The 21,219-nt window shown below is 39.5% G+C and overlaps 3 protein-coding genes across 4 annotated transcripts in view; 1 reads left to right on the top strand and 2 right to left on the bottom strand.

Moving 5' to 3' along the window:
- Positions 1-1,042: 1,042 nt before the first annotated feature.
- On the bottom strand, positions 1,043-9,188 carry mrpl52 (mitochondrial ribosomal protein L52). 2 transcript variants are annotated; one of them, XM_046851533.1, is made up of 5 exons: positions 8,303-9,188; positions 4,798-4,867; positions 4,602-4,669; positions 4,151-4,215; positions 1,043-1,202 (listed from the first exon to the last, which is right to left on the bottom strand). In XM_046851533.1, the coding sequence occupies exons 1-5, from the start codon at positions 8,613-8,615 to the stop codon at positions 1,053-1,055; spliced, it is 666 nt and encodes a 221-aa protein (XP_046707489.1). In that variant the 5' UTR covers positions 8,616-9,188; the 3' UTR covers positions 1,043-1,052. The 2 variants fall into 2 exon arrangements, with proteins under 2 accessions (XP_046707489.1, XP_046707491.1); XM_046851535.1 differs by lacking the exon at positions 8,303-9,188 and adding an exon at positions 6,575-6,677.
- A 55-nt stretch (positions 9,189-9,243) lies between these two features.
- ajuba (ajuba LIM protein) lies at positions 9,244-18,320 on the top strand. Its single transcript, XM_046851503.1, has 8 exons — positions 9,244-10,925; positions 12,012-12,113; positions 12,304-12,371; positions 12,487-12,549; positions 12,779-12,909; positions 13,046-13,097; positions 13,339-13,407; positions 16,595-18,320. The coding sequence occupies exons 1-8, from the start codon at positions 9,422-9,424 to the stop codon at positions 16,724-16,726; spliced, it is 2,121 nt and encodes a 706-aa protein (XP_046707459.1). The 5' UTR covers positions 9,244-9,421; the 3' UTR covers positions 16,727-18,320.
- The window catches only part of acin1b (apoptotic chromatin condensation inducer 1b), a 23,888-nt gene continuing 20,874 nt past the window's right edge, over positions 18,206-21,219 (bottom strand). The window contains 4 exon segments of the mRNA XM_046851491.1: positions 18,206-19,098; positions 19,239-19,336; positions 20,256-20,598; positions 20,722-20,829. Of these exon segments, the coding sequence (XP_046707447.1) occupies positions 18,736-19,098; positions 19,239-19,336; positions 20,256-20,598; positions 20,722-20,829 (912 nt within the window). The 3' untranslated portion in view covers positions 18,206-18,735.

Raw genomic sequence — 21,219 nt, 5'->3', positions numbered from 1 at the left:
AACATCTTAATGACTTTCTCAGGCGAGAGTCAATATGGCAGACTCTGAAAACATTCCTTTCCTTGGAGAGCACATGAGATATATATCTCAAGTTGGTTGCAAACATTTTTTACCCAGTGCAGCATAATAAAGCAATAAATGTCAGCATCCTGAGGAGATGTTCTTAGAACCCTATTGGCAAAGCAAGAACGAGTGCTCAATAAGGTGTTTTTAATAATAAAAAAGAAAAGTAATTTTTTATGTGTTTTTAGACTTGTCCATTTCCAAATAACAAAGGGTCAGTCAGTAAAAATTAGATTACAATACACCTATACAGCAGATCAGCCTAATTCCTTCAATTTCTCAGGCTCAGAAGATAAACCGACCTGGAAAAGAGTCACTGGAGAGAATGCAGTTCATGAAGTTCACATTGCAATCAACAAATGCATCTAAAAAGATTTTAACTTTAAACGAGTAGTTTAGGATCAGCATTTAAGAAATATTCGATTTTTCACATCTGTTGTTTGTGAAACCATGTTTGAATCAAACCAGGCACGTGTTACTGACGTCTTTTCATCACAAATGAACCAAAGGCATCTGGATCCAGGAAATGAATTATTTATGATAGAAAATACAAACATCCTGAAATCTTAAAAGTGACTTTTAGACTGTGATTGAGGTGTTTGTATTTTGCAGGGTAGACACATGTAACTCGAGAGTGCATTCCAAATAGAATATAGACAAAAACCAGCAGCAGTTCCTTAAGAAAATCACAAAAAATGTTACTCAAACAGATGGGGATATGTTTTTTCTTTCGTGTTACTGCTTGCATTTTTTGCTCCTCAGCAATGGAGAAGGCAGGAGACTAAAATGGCGGCAATGGAGGGGGTAGAGATTTGCTGCAGAGTGGTGAAACACTGCCGCCAGCTGGACAGAAGTCAAACTGAAATCTCAGACCGCACGTGACAGTTGGAAAAAGTCCCAAGTTTGTAAGAAGTGTTACATATTGAAATCATATAAATACAAAAAATTGACTAACAAATAATAGTCAAGCTGCTATCGGTTTTCGTTGTTTACTTGTTTTTGTTCTTTAATAAGAGTTTTCCTTTTGGTTTAAGCATAGACGATTTTATCTGCTCTCTTGCTCTTTCCTGCTCCTCCTTATTTGTCCTCCATGTCCTCATTCCCTGGTCCACCTCAGCATTCAGGTTCACTGCTCTCCTCTGTAAAGTGAAAAACAATATCTATAATGACACTGACATTATTTGTATTTTTTTCCACTCATCAATAAATGTCATGTAATTGAATCAGTTTTAGTTACATTTAATGATGTGGAACGTGAAAAAAATACACAAATAAAGAAATGAATGAATACGCAATAAATAAATAAATAACTCATATTACAGTAGCTATAAACAGTCTATCGTTTAGTATTATCTAGTATTTAAAAAAAAGCAGCTTCTCACATTACCAAGAAACAGTACACGCCTCTCCTGGAGAACTTCCAGTGTCTAATATCTTTTATTTTATTTTATTTTATTTTTTTACAAAGCACTGACTCCTGCCATTAATACTAATTAAACACACCCTTCCAAAAAAGCTCTCGCCATATTAATGATTAAAAACAACTATACTTTATGTTTAACAACACATTTTCAATAATTTGCCTTAGATCAAGGTGTGCGTCTGCCAGACGAATCTCTGTGAATGAGCTGTTACTATAGAAACAATAACTGCACTTTGGCTTGCAGTCAGCAACGGTTTCTGTTTTAGAAAACTGGAGAATTCAACAGTGCAGTGATACACAGCACAGCCAAGCACCTTTAAATGATTTGTCGCATTACGTGACTAATAATGTTGCTGGCTTGAGTTCAGTATTTACATACGAGTTCATTTCTGCCTGTTCCTTCCTCTTCTTTAAAGTTTAAATCAAAGAAGCGACGACACGTTTTCAAAACACTAAAGGAAAAGTCAATAAAGTCATGCTTTTGCATGTCTAATGCTTTAATGTGATGTGATTCACCTTCCTGCTACAAAGCAGGAATCATTTAAAATATTTTTTTCACCAGATTAAAAAGCCTTATGGGGGAAATCTAATTGACTGTTGATCCTATTGAAGTTGATCCAATTAAATATTAATATAATATGTGTGTGTGTGTGTGTGTGTGTGTGTCAACAGTGAAAGTACTGATGTATGAGAACTACAATTAAAAAAACAGATGCAGTTCAGTGTTCCAATCTCCTACACATTGTTACAGATACACAGTGAGTTACAGTCGTGATCTTGCAAAAATAGTTACATAATATTCATTAAAATGTAGTAGGAAATAAAAATGTCCCAAAATGAAAACACTGAAAGACTAGACTTATAGTGTCTCTCAAACGTTTGGAACTTGTATAGTTTTATAGAGTCCACATTGGACATTTTTGGCTCCAACATAAGAACTTATGTAGGAAGGAGAAGATGTAGAAGACTGCATCATAACCACAGTCAAACATGGAGAGTGAAGCCTAATGGTTTAAGGTTGTTTTGGAGCAGGAAACTGGAACCAACTTCACCGTAAATCCAATCTCTGTAAGAGTTATTTAGAGAGCAAACAGTCAGCTGGAGTGTTCTCTATCACGGAATGGCCTGCCCAGTCACTGTCACCCAAATGAGGATGCGTTTCCCTTTTGAGTCTGGTTCCTCTCAAGGTTTCTTCCTCAGAACATCTAAGGGAGTTTTTCCTTGCCACAGTCTGCTCATCATGGATAAATGCACACCATTTACCTTAACTGTTGATTTCTGTAAAGCTGCTTTGAGACAATGTCTGTTGTCAAAAGCGCTATAGAAATGAACTTGACTTGACTGCACCTAAATCATATTGAACTGCTCTGGGATGAACTGGATCACGAAATCAGAATGAAAGATCCAACTTGTGAAGAACTTCTTTGGCAAGTTTTGTAAGAGGAAAGTATTTTAGCTGATTGTTTGAAAGTGTGTAAAGCTTTTATTCCTGCTAAGGAAGGATTCTTCAGTAAAACAAAATCTAAAGAAAAGAAACCAGTATGTGTCTCTCAAAAACAACAAAAGCTTCTGACAGGCAAAAATACTGCATTTCTGTCCACTAGTGATCTTCACAGTAACTGAAACGATCCTTCACTGACAAACATTCTTAAATTATTCAAAGTATAAACGTATATGCTCAAAGCTGTAATAATGAATACCTACAGCCAGTGTTGGGCAGTAACGATGTTTACCAGTAACATGTTACTATAATGCAGTTACTTTTGACAGTAACTAATACTGTAACGCGTATGGTGCGTTACCCGTGACTTTTTTAAATGAATGATTTTGGGCTGAAATGTAGCCTACAGTCTAACCTGTTTACAGCAGAGACGCATTGTAGGATTGGTGGATGAACCACTGTAAACAGGACGAAGACGCACTGTGGGCGTGTCTCCGTTTATTCAGGTCTGTGCGGCAGAAATGGCGAGTCGAGGCAAAAGCAAGACGAGTTTCTCAAAGTGAAAATATGCTCATTATTTCACTTTAGTTGAGTATAAAGACAAAAACGTTTTACTCAAATGTAAGCTGTGTCTTTCTGGTTCGAAGCTCGTATCTACTGCGATAAACAGCAACTCCAATCTGTCGAAGCTGCTCCAGAAACTCCACGCTAGAAGCTAGAAGCTAACCCGGTGTTCTGTTCTACATTGTTGATAATTTTCATATTTAAGCTGTGAAAGGAACATTTTTAAGAGCTCAACACAACAGCTTTTATGGTGCAGAAGCCACTTTAGTTTGATTGTGAATATATTATTCAGCTTGTTTTGTTATTTATTTCAGAAATCCTTGTGATATATTCAGTTTGTGTTGGTCTGACTTTAATAAAATAGTGTTTAAAAATTACTTTGTGTTTAAGTCAGTTTTGTGTTTGTATACACCATAACACATAAAAGAGCATTAATAAGAACATTAAAGAAGGTTCTTTAAAAAAAGTAACTAAAAAGTTACTTTTAACAGTAACACATTACTTTTTGGTGAAAGTAATCAACAAAGTAACTAAGTTATTTTTTAAATGAAGTAACGAGTGACTGTAACTAGTTACTATTTCTTAGTAACGAGCACAACACTGCCTACAGCAAAGTGCTATTTTAAAATCGATCAAGATCACACTCTCAGAAAACTTACTGCAAAGTCCTCTCTCTGCTTCTGCCTCCTGAGTTGTCCTTTCAGTGGAGGTGCAGGTCTGCCGTCTACCCGGAAAGACAGATACACAACATGGTCAAACAAGGGCCAACATACTGCCTCCATCCAATTTTCCTCGAGACAGCGCAACAGAAACATACACATTAAATGCTTACAAAGCATTTAGCAAAAACCCACAACATTTTCAAAAAGCTTACAAAGATGTGCTCACAAGACGTTTTACAATATCAATCAGCATGTTTCAAGAGCAACTTACATTTATCTCATACATACAGCTGAGCAGCTATGGGGTTAAGGGCCTTGCTCAGGGGCCCAGGAGAGGCCACATGGTGCAGCTGGTATTAAATCTCCCCAGGTGTTAAATCTATTACAGCAATGATGACTAAACAATTTGCTCTCAATTACAGATCTGTGCCAATTCACCATTTCTCACCTGCAAATGACCAGTCAGGCAGATCTGTTAATGGCCCATACTCTGATCCTGTCCAGGCCAAGCCGTTCCTGAATAAATAACATGGGTAAAGTCATTCACTGCAGTCTTAGTCTATAATCTACTCTTACTCTTAAAATGAATGCATCAGATAAGAAAGCAGAAAGAAACTGATTGCAACAGGCTTTTGATTACTTACTCTAGTCGCCATTTCCTCCCTGCCTGAACTGCACACGTAGATGAAAATGGGCGTACAGTCTGTCTTAAGACTTAAACAGAAGAGAAAAGAAACCTTGAGTCAATAAATGTGGAAAGAGAAATCAATGTTTACAGTCACAAAATGATTAAGTCCAGTACTGCATCTGCATCACTGTACTAAATAACATTTAAATAATCTAAATTCATTTTAATTAAAATGTACACAGCAATACAACTCAAGGTCTGAGTTAAAAAAAATGCCATTGAACTGCTATTAAATACTTTGAATCTATTTAATAGATAAATAGATTAATAGATAGATTTATTTTTATCGAAAAAATAAATGGGGGGGTAGGTCAGAAATTAAAAGCTCTAATAGCTCTAAAAACTAAATCTAATATTTAAATATACTATAAACCTTCATATTTATAATACAGTATATTAATATATTTCTCATGTAAAGCTTGAAAATATGATACTCTGCAATGTCAACTTATCTTGCTCGCTAGCTAGTCACCAGAAAACTAGTTTTATAGATACTTTGTTGATTTTATTGGAGATTTTTTGTTGTTGTTTTTGCAGCAGCAACACAAAACAAAAAGCACTAAAGAAAAGAATAATGGAGTTAATGAGCAGGAAAATAAAATAGAAATATAATCTGTAATAAAAAAAAATGATAATCTGGACAAATTTGTATCCCAAGAAGGGAAAAGTTAATGTTTGCGGTTTAAGTGTTTTTTTTTCCTCCCATACATGAGGCAGGTATGTTCAACTACACCAGACATAAAAGCAAAAACAAGCTTAACCTTTTGTGGTTTTCACAACGTTAGCATGAAAACCTATGAAGGTGTATTCCACTCCAATTTCATTTTAACACAAGACAATGAAAAAAGCAGCTTTATATAAATCTGGACGCAATGTATCTGGTGTAATGGGAATAGAGGTTGATGTTCTCCATGAGAAACACTCCTAGTAAATCTCCAAAGGATCAGACCCACACACTTCTGGGTGAATTGTAATCCTAATTAGATTCACAATTCATCTCACTAAAAACCAGCCATCATCTGTTTTCTTCTTTATGATCAAACTCTTGATGTCACCCAAATGAGGATGGGTTTCCCTTTTGAGTCTGGTTCCTCTCAAGGTTTCTTCCTCATGTCATCTAAGGGAGTTTTTCCTTGCCACAGCTGTCACGGCTGCTCATCAGGGATAAATACGCATCATTCACCTTAACTGTTAAATTCTGTAAAGCTGCTTTGAGACAATGTCTGTTGTGAAAAGCGCTATAGAAATAAACTTGACTTTCTTAACGAGTTCAACAGAAGCTACAATCCAGCAAATCTGACTACTCAAGCACACATTCAGGACTGTGTCACTGCAATCTCTGAGTTCTAACCTTAAATCCCATCTCAGAGAAATCTGTGATTCCAGTGTAAACATACACATTGGCTTATTCTAATCGTCATTGTTGCCTTGCACTTATTAGACCAAAAACACGTATTATTAGGAACCATACAACAGCCAACCCCTGTAGAGCGATGAACCCTGCTGATGCTGAAATCAATTTCCAACTAATACTATAAAACATGTAACCTGATGCTGAGTGATACCCAGTTTACCAAACATGTGCACCACCCTTACAGTATTAACACGCAAAAACATTACATCCTAATTAATATACAGAATTTTCTCACATTTATAACATATCATCACCTATATCAACGTGTGGCCTTCATTTTACTTAGTCTAAAATCTATGGCTAATAACAGCTCTCTCACCTGCAAAACAGAGCTGCTTCAAGGGCGCCGCCATTTTTTTCTGTTCTTCAGGCCCCCTGACAACGAGTACGGCAAGCGAGAAACGACAAACTTGTTGAGAAGAGTTAAGTCTTGTTAAGGTGGCGAAAATTGTATTACTAGTCTACCACTAGATGGCGCCAGAGTCACGAATATATTAACGCAGTATTACAACTGGCTGGTCTGTAATATTAGTAGATTTGTACAATAATAAATACACTTATTATAACTAATTAATTGTTCTGCAAATTGATGATTAAATGAAATGATGAAATGTTTGTAAAAAAAAAAGTTCACAATCCTTGCTGTGGTCTTGTTATATAAGCTGTTTCCTTTAAATTATATATATCTATATCTATCTATCTATCTATCTATCTATCTATCTATCTATCTATCTATCTATATATATATATATATATATATATATATATATATATATATATTCATTCATATCTATTGTTCACAAATGTACAATTTTTACACACACGAGAAAGCAGAGACTTGTTTTCTGCCGACAGCTTGTAATCTCCCGCTCGCATTCTTGCTGTGTATCTAGCCGTGCAGTGCTGACTGAAACATCCCCTGTGTGTGTGTGTGTGTGTGTGTGTGTGTGTGTGTGTGTGTGTGTGTCCTCTCCAACAAGTCCCCACTCGCTGATAACGCGCCCAGCGAGGGAGAACACACACACTCACACACACACACTTCTGCTAGCCGGAGGAAAAAAGCACACACACACACACACACACACACACACGAGCAGAAGTGGGCTTCGGGGTAGGGAAAAGTGTCCCTCTATAAAAGAACACTGGTGTAGTTTATGTTTGAGAAGCTGAATAAAGGTGTCCGTCTGGTAACCGGTTCACTGCCATCGGAATTTATGCCACTGGTAACTATGGCGCAGAGACTGGCATTTTTAGAAACCACACACACACAGTTACATTGTTACGAGCTCGCAAAACACACACACACACACACACACACACACACACACACACACACACACACACACACACACACACACACACACACACACGGCCTTATCACAACGTTCCAGGCCACTCAATGATATCCCTCCGCACATTCCACAGACGAAAGGCACGATTAACTAGGCCTCAGGGGTCGGAATAACAAGACAACAACTAGTCTCCTCTACACTTATTCATGAAACCTTAACACCACAATACACAAAATACTGAGATCTCCACCTGACTTTAAAAGTTATGTGAACGCACTTATTTGTACCGAATTACTTTTTTTTTTTTTTAACAATGAATCCGCATTTGGACTTTTGTCCCTGTTTAAACAAAGATGTCCAATAAGCACGTGCTCTCTTTTAGATCACACTGCTGTATTTGTGTTATCATTTATCATAACAAAAATAATAATAATAATAATAATGACTGAAATCCGCACTAATAGGCGACATCAATCTGAGAAGTTTGGACGTGTGACGAAATTGTGGGATGCTGAAATCCTTCCGCGCTGCCCAGAAGAAAGATGTTCCGGTCTCCTAAAAAAAAAAAAAAAAAAGAAAAAAAAAAAAGAAGAAGAAGAAGAAAAAAAGAGGAGAAACGCTAAAGAAGAAAGAAGGGGGAGGACGAGAGACAATTGCAGCAAAGAAAGGAAGTAGGAAAGAAAGTTCTTCGGCGTTGTTTCATTTTCAGATCTATATTTATTTTCTTGTGAAGGTGTTTTCCACGCTTGTCTCACCCCCACCAGCAGCAGCAGAAGGTTTGGAGAAGTGCTCCGCCGCTTCTGCGACTTCTTCACACATTTCTTTTTGTCTTTCTCCTCTTTTATTTTTCCCCCTCGGACTTGGTTTTTCTCTCCAGCAGGATTGGGGGGAAAATAGTGGGAAAGCTGCGCGGTGTCGGTCTACAGGTACACACATTGTTTCTTTTTTTCCCTTTTTAAGTAAAACGTGTATCTGTTTCATTGGTGAAGAATGAAGACGAAGCCTTTTCTTTCTGAAAGCTGAAAAGAAAACGACATTTTTTCCTGCCTTCTCCGTGTTTGGAGTCATTTAGCCAAACTAGAGCTTTTGGAAACTCTTAGTAAAACCACACCAGAAAGAAAAAAAACTCTGACTTGTCTTATAGGTGTTATAACCTTTCATCAAGACTGAAACTTGGGACTAAGTAGCAGTTATTACGAGACTTTATTCAGCTGCATGCAGAAGAACCGCATCTGAATGTGACCGCTACATTCACCGCTCTTCAGCTGGAAACCTTCAGTCCACAATTACAAATTTTCTTTCCTTTTTTCTAAATCAAATCCGAGAAATCAGGCTTTGGAAGAAAACCCCATCGTTTTATTATCTGCCAGCTGGAAGTGTGAGCAGAGTAGAAAGGCATCACCGCTACCAAATGGATGTTCATGTTCCTCTTCTCTCATGCAGCACCGTCACATCCGCGACGTGGAAACTTTCAGGCCACATCAAACATCTCCTCAAGTCTGATTAAGTCCGAAATGTAGCCCATACATGCCATAACGTATTTTTTTAATTAACTTATCTTATTTTATATGTGACCTATTTATTGTTTAATTTGAACACAAGACCTGTTTCTTTGAACACAACTGTTTATATCCATTGTTTATTTTTATATATATATATATATATATATATATATATATATATATATATATATATATATATATATATATTGTCCTGTCCCTTGTCATTTCACCTGCTGTGGAGAAAGACTTGAACGTTGTATTGTGTTTACACTGTATTTATGATACTGTATTTAAGCTGTAGTCTTTAAAAAAAACTTTTCGGAAAAGTGCTCGTTCACATTGTATCAGGATATTTATTAGACGTAGTGCGTCATGGAGAGAATCGGGACGAAACTTAAGCAGAAGTTTAAACTGGCCGATTCGGGCAGTGTGAAGTTTAGTAAAAAGAAAAATGAACTCTCCAACTCAAACAACAACGGTAACAGTGTGAATAGTGCAGTGCCGGTTGCGGCCCACTTAAACCCAGGAACGAGCTCGTCACCTGCGAGTACAGCCCAGTTCAGCCTCACTGGCTCTCCCACCATCGAGTCAACTTCAAGTGCCAGGTCAGCAAAGGTGGTCAACTCTCAGAGGGTGTCTTCCTGTGTTGTCTCTACCACCTCAGCACCTGTACCAGAAGAATCTGGGCCTTCCCTCGAACACCATCCAGTGACACTCGCTCCTTTGCGACGCCGCTCACCTCAGCAACGCGTATCCTGTTACCTGCCTGATTCCGTGGAGGGCCGGGGTGCCTGTGATCCATCAAGGCGTACTGATTTGACACAAGGTGAGCATGTCGACCCACAAGGCGCTTACAGCCCAAATTCACGAGTCGCCCTAAATCAGCGCAGATATTCTCTGGAGCTTCAGCAGCTTGTGAGAAGGCAGCAGCTCCTTGCCCAGGCTCCACTGTCTTCCATGCCGCCTCCGTACCCAACGCCTGGCCCGGTTACTCGCGCAGGCTCTGCCGAGCCAAGCTTTCTGACTGAACCAGAACGCCACAAACGCTTCTCCCTGCAGGAGGCGCTTTTCTGCAAGCGCTGGAGCTCTGGGGGGGAACCATGGGACAGCGGGAGGCCAGCATCGCTTTCACATCCTCCAATGAGAAGTCAAGATGGTGCTGGGGCTACCTGTTTCTTTCCTGCTGGACCAGCACTGAGCCCCTGCTCCTCCTTCAGCCTGCAGGAGTCAGTGTTAGCAAGCCCACGCTCAAGCTTTGCTAGCAGCACAGCTAGTGGAGGCGGTGGTGGTGTTGGAGGAGGGGGCACCAGCGGAAGTCCTATTGGAAGCCCGTGCAGCAGCAACCGCACCAGCGGCATAAGCCTCGGCTACGACAGTCGCCACGTGTCGAGCCTTGCCCAGCCGCTGCATTTCTCCTCCACACAGTTAGGTGGTGCTGTCCCTGGGCTTGTGTTCCCAATTTCTGGCCCTGGGAAAGCAGGAGCACCCCCAATAGAGGTGTGGAGGGACTATTTAGAACGAACCTCAGGGATTGGAGGAGGTTTCCAAGATGGAAGACATTCATACCCACCAGCGGGTAGTTCACCAGCTGCAACAGAGTGGTGGAGTTGCGCAGAGCAACGGGGACCGCGGACAGAGAGCACGGGGGAGCGGATGAGGCACTCGGACCTGCCAGGTACCCACTACCAGCAGGAGCTGACACGCCTCCTACTGAGGGACATGACACTGGATGGTGAGGAGCAGCTTGGAGGACTAGCTTTGAGGGAGCAACCTCTGTCCACCTCTGCAGTCAATGTCTCTGGGACTTTGAAACCTCAGGAAGAACATGCGTCTCTGAGGGAACCACCATCAGCCCTGGACCGACAAGAATTTTTTGGTGAGCATTTTTTAACTTTTCCCACTTCTGCTGTTCAGTCTAGTGAAGGTTTAGTGTTTGTGTTGCAGCAGTTTAGTGGATGAAAATGATAGTCAGGCTTGCAGTGACTTGTACAAGCCTCTACAAAGTGACTGGGTGCAGAAAAATTACCGCCAGTGTCAAGGCAAGTCTAACCACGGAACTGAGTCAATCCAACAAAGATCACAGTTTAGAGCAGCCCAGAAAATAGCAAACATATATTATGGCTGTGCCCTCCACCCAGGCCTCTAACCAGCCTACATACCTCACTCATATGCCCATGAGCGAATATACCGCTCCTTTGCCCAAAGCTACACACAGGCATTTCTGAATAGACTACACACAGTCAAAAATATCTCCTACGACCACATATAATGACTATGCATGGGCCTAATTACAGGCTGCATGTTCATTGGGTCATAGCAAAGAGCTTGGAGAGGCACGTTAGTTTGGGGTTGGGAAGTGAGTGCAAACGTGTGTTGGCTGCATGTAATAGCATGCACAGGCGTGTGTTGCTGCAGTTCAGGTATTTGAGTCCTGAGGGAAGGCTCTCTCACTCTATATCAACAGGATGGGGTGTGTGTGTGTGTGTTTGATTCCATTGTTGTGAGAAATAATCCCCCTTGAAGTTGTTAAAGAATCCATGTTAAAGTGTGACCGAGTTTGTGCTCTGAATTCATTTTCAATTATTTGGATCCTAATAGAAGGTTACCTAACAGAAGGGCATTATTAGCCCAGATTTTAGCTCCTTTTTTTGGGTTGTGTTTAAACGCTAAACAAACATGCTGGTCATTTACTCAGCCTGAAGAATGCATGACTCACATGCCACAGAAATGCAATAGAATCCAGACAGGATTTTGAGTTGTGTTATATGAGGAGGCCATTGTTTGGCTGATGCCCTAATGTTCCATTTTAGAGATGTGTGTGTGTGTGTGTGTGTGTGTGTTGTGGCACTTTGAAGTATAAAACACTTCTCTGTCTTTGATGAACTGATTTCAAAGCGCAGCAATTATGTGTGAAATAACATGAAATAAAAGAATGTGCTAACTCGTTGTCGGTCTGTTTCAGGAACGTGTGTGAAGTGTGGGAAAGGTGTGTATGGTGCAGATAATGCCTGCCAGGCTCTGGACAGTCTCTATCACACTCGCTGCTTCACCTGTGTGTCTTGCGGTGAGTCAGCCACCAGCCCTCACTCCCACTGACTTGATCGGCTCTGACTCTAGTCATTAACACCAGTTTAATAATATGTTTTACAAGTAGTCATGAAGATGTAAATCTGAGTCAAAGACAGCGAGGGGATCAAATCCACCTGTCCATGTTGACGTGGTTGTGTGTGTGTGTGTGTCTCTCTCTCTCCCAGGTCGCACCCTTCGAAACAAAGATTTCTACAATGTTGGTGGTTCAGTGTACTGTAAGGAGGATTACATGGTAAGGAAAATAAGGAATGGAGACTTATTCAATTGCACCACCTTAGTGTGATTTCTTATTTAATGTAGTTTGCACCAAGTTTTTCGGCTACTCAATATTTCCCCTTTTCTTTCAGTTTTCTGGCTTTCAGGCAGCAGCAGAAAAATGCTGTGTGTGTGGCCACCTGATCCTTGAGCAGGTACGTGTGTGTGTGTGTGTGTGTGTGTGTTGGTGAACAAGACAAGCTTCTTTTATTAAGTTTGAGAGAATTAAATAGACAGCGGAGCTAAAACGAATGATTGTGTCTCGCAGATGTTCTAACAAAATGTCGAATGGCAAAATGATATTGATGGCATCTTTATATGTGGTTCATTCGCAAATATCGGTCATCACAAAGATAATAAGACAAACTTACTTGTGTGTGTTAGATTCTGCAAGCCCTGGGGAACTCGTATCACCCAGGCTGTTTCCGCTGTATAGTCTGTACCAAGACTCTGGACGGCGTTCCTTTTACAGTGGACTACCTCAATAACGTCTACTGCGTTGCAGACTACAACAAGTGAGTGCAGGAGTCATGAGAACGAATTAATTATTATACATCAGGGAATGAATGAATATATACACCATAACACTGTAATGCATATTGAGGTGGTATTAACATATGCACTCGTTGTGGTTATTCGTTTGTGTTCCAGGACTTTCGCCCCTAAATGTGCTGCCTGTTTACAACCTATTTTACCTGCTGAGGTACGTCATGGCTCCTTGGCCACAAACACTTTGCTTTTACTCCTGGCTCATGCTGGTGTAATTGAGTATTTTAGAGAAATGATTCCAAGGTCGGGGTTAAATTTCCACTGCCCTGCACAGCTGTATTTGTTTCGTGCTTTGACTCATCAGTAGAATCGGGCATGTTGTGATACTGTACAGAGGCATATGGGATTATACATCACCATCGAACTGTTTTGATCGTGTTGGTCTTGTATTTCAGGGCAGTGAGGAGATTCTCAGGGTGGTATCCATGAACAAAGACTATCACTTTGAGTGCTATCACTGTGAGGTAAGTGGTACATTATGTTTTTTATGGTATTCTCCTGTCTGGAGCACTAACCCAAAATTCAATTACATTATCTTTCTTTCTATATATATACAGCGGGTCAAATAAGTATTGAACACATCACCATTTTTCTCAGTAAATATATTTCTAAAGGTGCTACTGACATAAAATTTTTACCAGATGTGAAAATCCACACATACAAAAAAATCAAACCAAACATGTAATAATGTGAAATTACGCAGTGAAAAAGTATTGAACACACTCACTGAAAAGTATTTAATACTTAAAGACGCCTCCTGTATGAAGAAACTATTTGCACGCATTGCTCAGGTGTGATTTTGGCCCATTCTTACACACACAGTCATCAAATCTTGAAGCTTCTGTGGGCTTCTTTTATGAGCTCTGATCTTTCCATAGATTTCTAATGGGATTTAAGTCAGGTGATTGGCTGGACCATTCTAGCAGCTTTATTTCTTTTCTCTGAAACCAATTGAGTTTCCTTGGCTGTGTGTTTGGGATCATTGTCTTGCTGAAATGTCCACCCTCGTTTCATCTTCATCATCCTGGTAGATGGCAGCAGATCTTTATCAATAATGTCTCAGTCCATTTTTCCATTCATACTTCGTTCAATTATATGAAGTTTGCCAGTACCGTATGCTGAAAAGCAGCCCCACACCATGATGTTCCCACCTCCAAACCTTACTGTTAGTATGGTGTTTTTGATGTGCAGCGCCATTTGTCCTCCAAACATGGTGTGTATTATGGCATCCAAAGAGTAATATTTTGGTCTCATCTGGCCAGACTTTATTCTCCCAGTATTTCACAGGTTTGTCCAAATGTTGTGCAGGAAACTTTAAACGTGCTTCAACATGCTTTTTCTTTAGAACTGGAGTCTTACATAGTGAGCGTACACACAGGCCATGGCGCTTATGTGCATTACTTATTGTTTTCTTTTAATCAGTTGTACCTGCTAATTCCAGGTCTTTCTGAAGCTCTCCTTTTACCCATCATGAGATGTTTCTTGTGTGACACCTTGGTAATGGGACACCTTTATACAGGCCATCAGTTGGTACAGAACCTGCTGATATTAATTTGCACTGTCGAGGGGCAGGATTGCTTTGTAATTACTGATAGATTTCAGCTGGTGTCTTGGCTTTCTTTGTGTTCAATACTTTTTCTCTGTGTCATTCCACATTACTTCATTTATGGGATGGGCATGTGTGGTTTGAATTCTTTGCATGTGATTGCAACACCTGGTATAAATTTAATGTCAACAGCACCTTTAGAAATATATTTACCGAGAAGAATTTTAATCGCATATATATATATATATATATATATATGTGGCTGTCAGTCAATTAAAAAAAAAATGTATTGCGATGAATGGCACGATTTTTAATTCTCTAATCAACATGGACTTATACAAATATGGATGCGTTATCTGTATGTCTGTTTATTTTTTCTGAGACCACCCTAAACGTGGGTAGACATGTTATTCAAATAACTCTTTTATTTATTTTTTTTATTTAATTTTACTACTAAACAAAGAAGAAAAAAAGAACAGAGAAACCAAAGGTTCTGCATTACTGCTCTTTTTTACTCAAACAGACAAGTTTTACATCACTTTACATGTTCAGATGTCAGGGCAGCTCCTAAATAATACTCTCGTAAATGTTTTAAAGTCATTGTGGTGTTTAAATTACAGAAATCATCAGGACACCACTTTTAGTGGGACTTTGTTTTCACACAAACGGTTGTAATTGGCGGATGTTTGCACCATTTTGGTGCAGCAGTAAAACGAATGTTTGGTGATTTTTAAAAATAATTTTTCGGTGCTATTTTTTTTTTTTGTATCCGAGTAAAGAAAGGACGTCATGTGTGTTGCATTGCAGGTTTCAAATTCGCATCGTTTATATTTTTAATACAAATTGTCGAACAGAAATGAGCACTGCAGTGATCACACATTAATAAAATTAGTGCAGTTACAATTTATTAGCTTTAATGTTATGTTTAATGTTGACAGCCCTGATATTAATTTTATATATAAATATATAATTGTATATAATAAAACATGACTATCATTAATTGCATGAGTATCTAACACATAAACAGGAAATATGATTTAAATGCACCAGAGGTAATAAAATTGGCTAATTATCCTACATTAACTAAAGCCCACAAATGTTGCCGCTGATTATGTTCTTGATTGTGGCAATGCTAAAGTTGAATAAAATTTCTATTTGAAGCCGCATTCCACAGGAAACACATGGTTCTGTATCAGAAGGTGGAACTCCAATCTAAGCAGTACAGGTTTTGTGGGAGTATTTTTTCTCTCTCCTGAAAATAAACAGAAGGTTAATATAATATAAGGCCAAAGTACAGTTTTTATCCTTGAGAAATATTTTTCTGTACAATCTAAGCCGAGCTATTTGTCATTAATCATCCCCTTCAAAGCAGTAGGGGAAATATTTAAAGCCAATGAAAACAGTAGACATTGTTTGGTTAGGGCTCTGTGACATGAAGGACCTGCCTGAAGCTTGTGACCTACTGACATGACCATGATGTCTTTCTTTGAACTTCTCATTAGTTGTTTGTTCTCTTTAACTTGTGAAATTGCAGACAAAATGGACATGGGTAAAGAGACAGGCTCAAATACTGCTCTCTCTCATTAACGTTATGGTTCCGTATGCAGGATGATTCTGAAACGATTATCATTAAAGCCTAGTGAAGTGTTTCCTAAAGGCAGTCGTGCATGCACAAACTCCCAGGTGAAGTAGTGCGCTTAGGATTTATTTTCCTTTCGTGTTTTTTTTTTTCCTTCAACTCGTTCAGCACATTGCTCACAAAGCGTTGTTCCTGAATTTCTGACTCACTGTTGCTTCTGTTTTCCTGTTTGTCACAGACGTGTTCATTCTCACGTCATTAGTCCTTTCATTACGCCGCACTCCAAATAGTGACTAAAGCAATGTTAGTATAAATAAGGAATAATTAAAGTTTTATTGAGGGCTTGTTTGTTCATTAGTCACGTCTCTATTTATTGATTTTTAATGGTTCATATATAATTAGAATATAAAAAAATCCTCTCATTGACTTTACGACTTCACTATGTTTATTTGTAATTAATTTGTTCTGTTACTGATGCATCATTGTATTACTGTGTATTATTACTGAAACTGGTTTCTTTGTGCAGGAGTGCGGTAAGCAGCTCTCAGATAAACTGGGCTCTCAGTGCTTCCCCCTGGACTCCCACCTCCTATGCCACCCCTGTCACATGAGCAGGGTGTGCCCCTCTCACAACCTGCCCCCACACAACTCACACTGAACAGGGGGTGGAGATCTTTCCGTTGGACCAACATACACTGCTTTGTAATATGTACGCGTATTTGTGACCAAGATTATTTGTAACTGTCTGTTAAAGTATTTGCTTTTTCTGTTTGTTCTTTTCCTTTTTGCACCACCTGCACACACACTGCAACACTGAAAACAGGTGGTGTGATGTTTGACTGACTTCTCAAACTTGAGGTCCTACATTTCAAGATTGGAACTGGATGGGTGTGTCCCTCTAGTGGCCAGTAAATTCAGACAGAATCCTGCTGATTACATTTTCAGTGGCAGGATCTCTCACTGTTATCAACCGTACTAAGTTATTAGGGAGAATGAAACGTCATGTTGAGCTACTGTTTATATTCTCATATCTGCTGTAGGAAAAAAAACTAAGGGATTATTCTTAACTTTTTAAAAATATTTAATATCACTAGCAAAGATTTTGCACTTAAATGAACATGTTTACCTTTTAAGAGATTTTTTTTAAAAAGAAATGTTTCTGCAAAAAAGTAAAAACATTCCTGTATCTGTCTTTATTAATAAACTTCTTTCTCTCACTTTTGCATTGGCTTTTTTTTTTTGTTTGTTTGTTTTTTTACATTTTAGCTTTTAGGTGCAGCACAATGAATATTAGATTCTTTGCATAATTTCTTTTTAATTACAAAATACTTTTTTTTATTAAACAAACCCATAATAAAGTCAGTCACCATGTCATGGGTGATCATCTCTGGGTTACTGATCGGAACTCTTGTGGCCCTTGAGCAAGGCCCTTAGCCTTCTGTACTCCAGGGGCGCTATAACATGGCTGATGCAGCACTCTGACCTCAGCTGCAACATAACTTAGATATGCAGGGAAATTAAGTCCACACCAGAGCAGGTTGAACACCACCTGTCCATGAGCTCAAATCTGCATAATGAACTTGTTTAAAAGTGCCTTAAAATTATAAAAAAAAAAAAGAAATATTTGCCAACAACCTTTCCTTTAGTCACTTTTTTATTCTTTGTACATTCGGCATACTCGAAAGAAAAAAAATAATCAAAAAGCAAATAGGAATTTCTCTTTTTTTTTTCAAACTAAAAAAGAAAAAAGTTAAAACATCATTAAAACATGTATTGTTCCTCTCTTGTCTATAACTGTTAGTTTTCTCCCTTATCTGAAACTCGGAGTACAACACTAAAGAACTGAGAGGACTACAGACTGCCAACAGGACACGGGGGGGTGGGGAGACGCGACGCGACGATGGAGGCAGCAGCAGGACGGGGAGAGACGAGACGTGTTAAACACCTGTTATCCTTCATAACAGCACCTTTCTAGAATTAACATCAGACAGATACGCAGTAGTCACCCGTTCAGTGCAGGGTCTGGAAGGGTGCGGCCGTGACCCACAACACACCACCGTTCGCCAGAGTCAAAGGCCAAGACGTTTCGCTTTGAGGGATCTTTTTGGTCAACTGAAGTGAATTAAAAGTCTGAGAATGAATAAAACAATTTAATTTGAAAATAAGTACATGGCGAGATAAGCCATAGAGAACTCCAATTAGAATCTATAAATAGAAATTATCAAGGGCTTCTTAAAAAAAAAAAAAAGAAAGTGATGCATTAAAAATGAAAACACCCTGCTGATGGTGAAGCCTCGTCTGCGTGTGCGAGTGTGTGATTACGAGGAAATGGATCTGCACAAGCCCTTGATGCAACTCTGTTTAAGACCAAAGGAACAATAATCAACTGCAAAAATCACAAAAAGAGATTTCTACAACAAAACTGGAGCTAAAAAAAAAAGTCCTGAAAGTCCTGGTAGAAGGACATACAGCAGATGTGACTGTGTGTGAGATGCTACCAAATTATATGCATGAAACAAAGGAAGATTTTTTTTTTTTTTTTTTATAGAGGTGGAACTTTTGCTTCATAATAGGGCCTCAGTCAAAAACAAGGGGCATCATCTTCCTCCAGGTACCACACACATGCGTGCATTTGCTCTCTTACACGCACACACGACACACACACACTCAACGCCGTCTGTCCCTGGAGGGGTTGCTGTGGCTACGTGAGCGTCTGCTGCCCCCTACTGGTTTGGAGTCGCTGCCTCTGCCTCTGATGCCATCTCTCCTTTTCTCTACCTCCTTCTCTCTACCTCGTTCCCGCTCCCGTTCCCTCTCTCTTTCCCTCTCTCTCTCTTTGTCCTTCTCCGCTTCGGCCGGACGGCTCGAGCCTCCTCCGCTGCTTGCCGTGTTGCCTCCCTCTCGCTCTCTGCCTCGCACTCTTTCCTTCCTCTCCTCCTCACGCTTCTTGTCCTCCTCCTCTTGCAGCTCCTTCCTTCTCTTCTCCCTCTCCTTCATCCTCTCTGCTCGTTCCAGGTTCTTTTGAGTCGCCTGTGAAAAGAGAGGAGCGAGGAAGAGCTTCAAGGGTGTGCAAAAGCATGTACAGGTCAAGCTTTAAGGCAGTCTCTCTGTGTGTGTGTGTGTGTGTGTGTGTGTGTGTGTGTGGCATGCATAGAGTAAGTGTGTCTGACCTGTTCTTCAGTAAGAGGCAGCCAGTATATACATGGAGCTGCTTTGGTTTTGCGGAACAGATCATCCAGAAGTTTGGCAGGAGGCTCCTCTGGTTTTTCTACAGCAAATAGGAGAAAAGTTCATGAATTATCAAAATAAAACACCACCAGCTGAAGTAAAAACATGTAACAACAAATAATCGATAAAGAAATTCGCTGCCATTATGGATTAGTTGGGCTGCTGAAGTTACGGTTTAGCGTGTCTAAGAGAACAGAGCCGCTTGGGAAACGGTGGAGAGTGCAGGGTCAACCGTCATATCAATTCAATTAAAACAGTGCGAACAAACACAATCTAAAAGCAGCAAATAACTGCAGCAGTGAACGATTACATTTTTAGTCACTGTTGTGGTTTTCAGGGAACAATTATAGCAATAATTGTGTAAAAGCTATACAAATGTTGATTTTTACAATTTACACCTCAAATGCATGCATACACTTTAAGATGTAAACATTAAAGATGTTTAAACTCAATATGTGGCTTTTGCATTTTTTAAAGTACACATTTATACATAAATACGTTTAATTAGGGTTTTATACAGTATAAGAAAAACATCTAATCTATGTTTTCTTTAATCTGATTATTAAAAAAAATTCACACAATTAACCAAATATCAAAAATACTCGCTCGCTGCAGCCCCAATTTTAAGTTTTGAAACTGCATTTTATTAGTACAACTACAGTACAATTAAAAATAAATACGAATTTAACCACTAATAAATGGTACATATTTGCAAAATGTGCCTGGTTATGAATAGAGACTGTGCTGCAATATTAAAGGGGTCTGAACATTTTTTTTCTTCACACTGATTTTTAAACAGCTGTGTGCCCGCAAAAGGAGAACCTTCTGACAACCACTGTATTAAATACTATTAATAATAATTTAATATACACTGATTAATTAAGCTTTAATCAGAGAGGGGAAAACCCAGTTACTTACAGCTACAACAAACATTCAAAAGGAAATTAACTCACCCGCACCTTTTTTCTCAGACTTTTTCTCTTTGCTCTTTCCTCGCTCTTTGCGTCTCCTGTCCCGGTCACGTGATCGTGACCTCCTGGCTGCTTCCCGTTCATCTCTGTTGAAGTCGCGTACTTTGTCCCTGTCCCACTCCCTCTCTGAGCGCGTCCTTTCTCTTCGCTCCATCTCTCGCTCTCTCTCGGCCCACTGGTCCCGAACATTTGTCGTCGCCCCGTCTTTCTCTCGCTCGCGCTCCTTTTCCCGAGTGGGGGGCAGGAGCGGAGGTGGGGCTACAGGCCGAGTCGGAGGTGCTGCAACGGCTCGTGGGTCTTCACCGGTCAGCAGCCCTTTATGGAAATCCAGCTGGAGGGTGCGTGGGACATATGAAAAGAACAGCAAGAGGAAGAAACGAAAGAACAATCAATCTGCCTGTTTATTAAATAGAAGAGAGTTTTGCCTCTGTGTTGCAAAAAGAGCTGCATGTACCTCCTTTTGTTCACAGAAGTCCACCCGGAGCACTTTGGGGTTGCTAGAGGGCCATTTGACACCATGGAGAGCTTCACGTGTGGCAACAGCCTCCTCTGTAGTGGCGTACTAATCCACAGAGATCAGAACAATACATGAGGCAGATTCAAACAATGTAATTAATTAAAAAGCAATTTTATAGAACACAAAATAATTATTTAATTTACTGCATGACCTCAAACTAGTTTGAGAGTCACACCTGGTGCATGAAGTCTTCTACTAACCAATTACATATGATCACAAGTATGTGACTAATCAAACTCCCTGCATCATTAGGGACTGCTGCTTATTACTATTCATTTATTTATTAATGAGGTTTGTAACAATAATTTTTTTTTTTTTAAAACGCCTTTAAAAGTAGCATCTCAAAGCGCTTTCCAAGCAGAAAAGGAAAAATGAGATAATAGAAAAAAGATGAGGAAAAACAATTATATATACAGTATATATATAAAATTCATA

Source organism: Silurus meridionalis, chromosome 6 (assembly GCF_014805685.1).
Source record: "Silurus meridionalis isolate SWU-2019-XX chromosome 6, ASM1480568v1, whole genome shotgun sequence".
NCBI classification, from domain to species: Eukaryota; Metazoa; Chordata; class Actinopteri; order Siluriformes; family Siluridae; genus Silurus; species Silurus meridionalis.
Note: the sequence above shows the minus strand (reverse complement) of the source record. Positions and strands in the feature narration are given on the sequence as shown.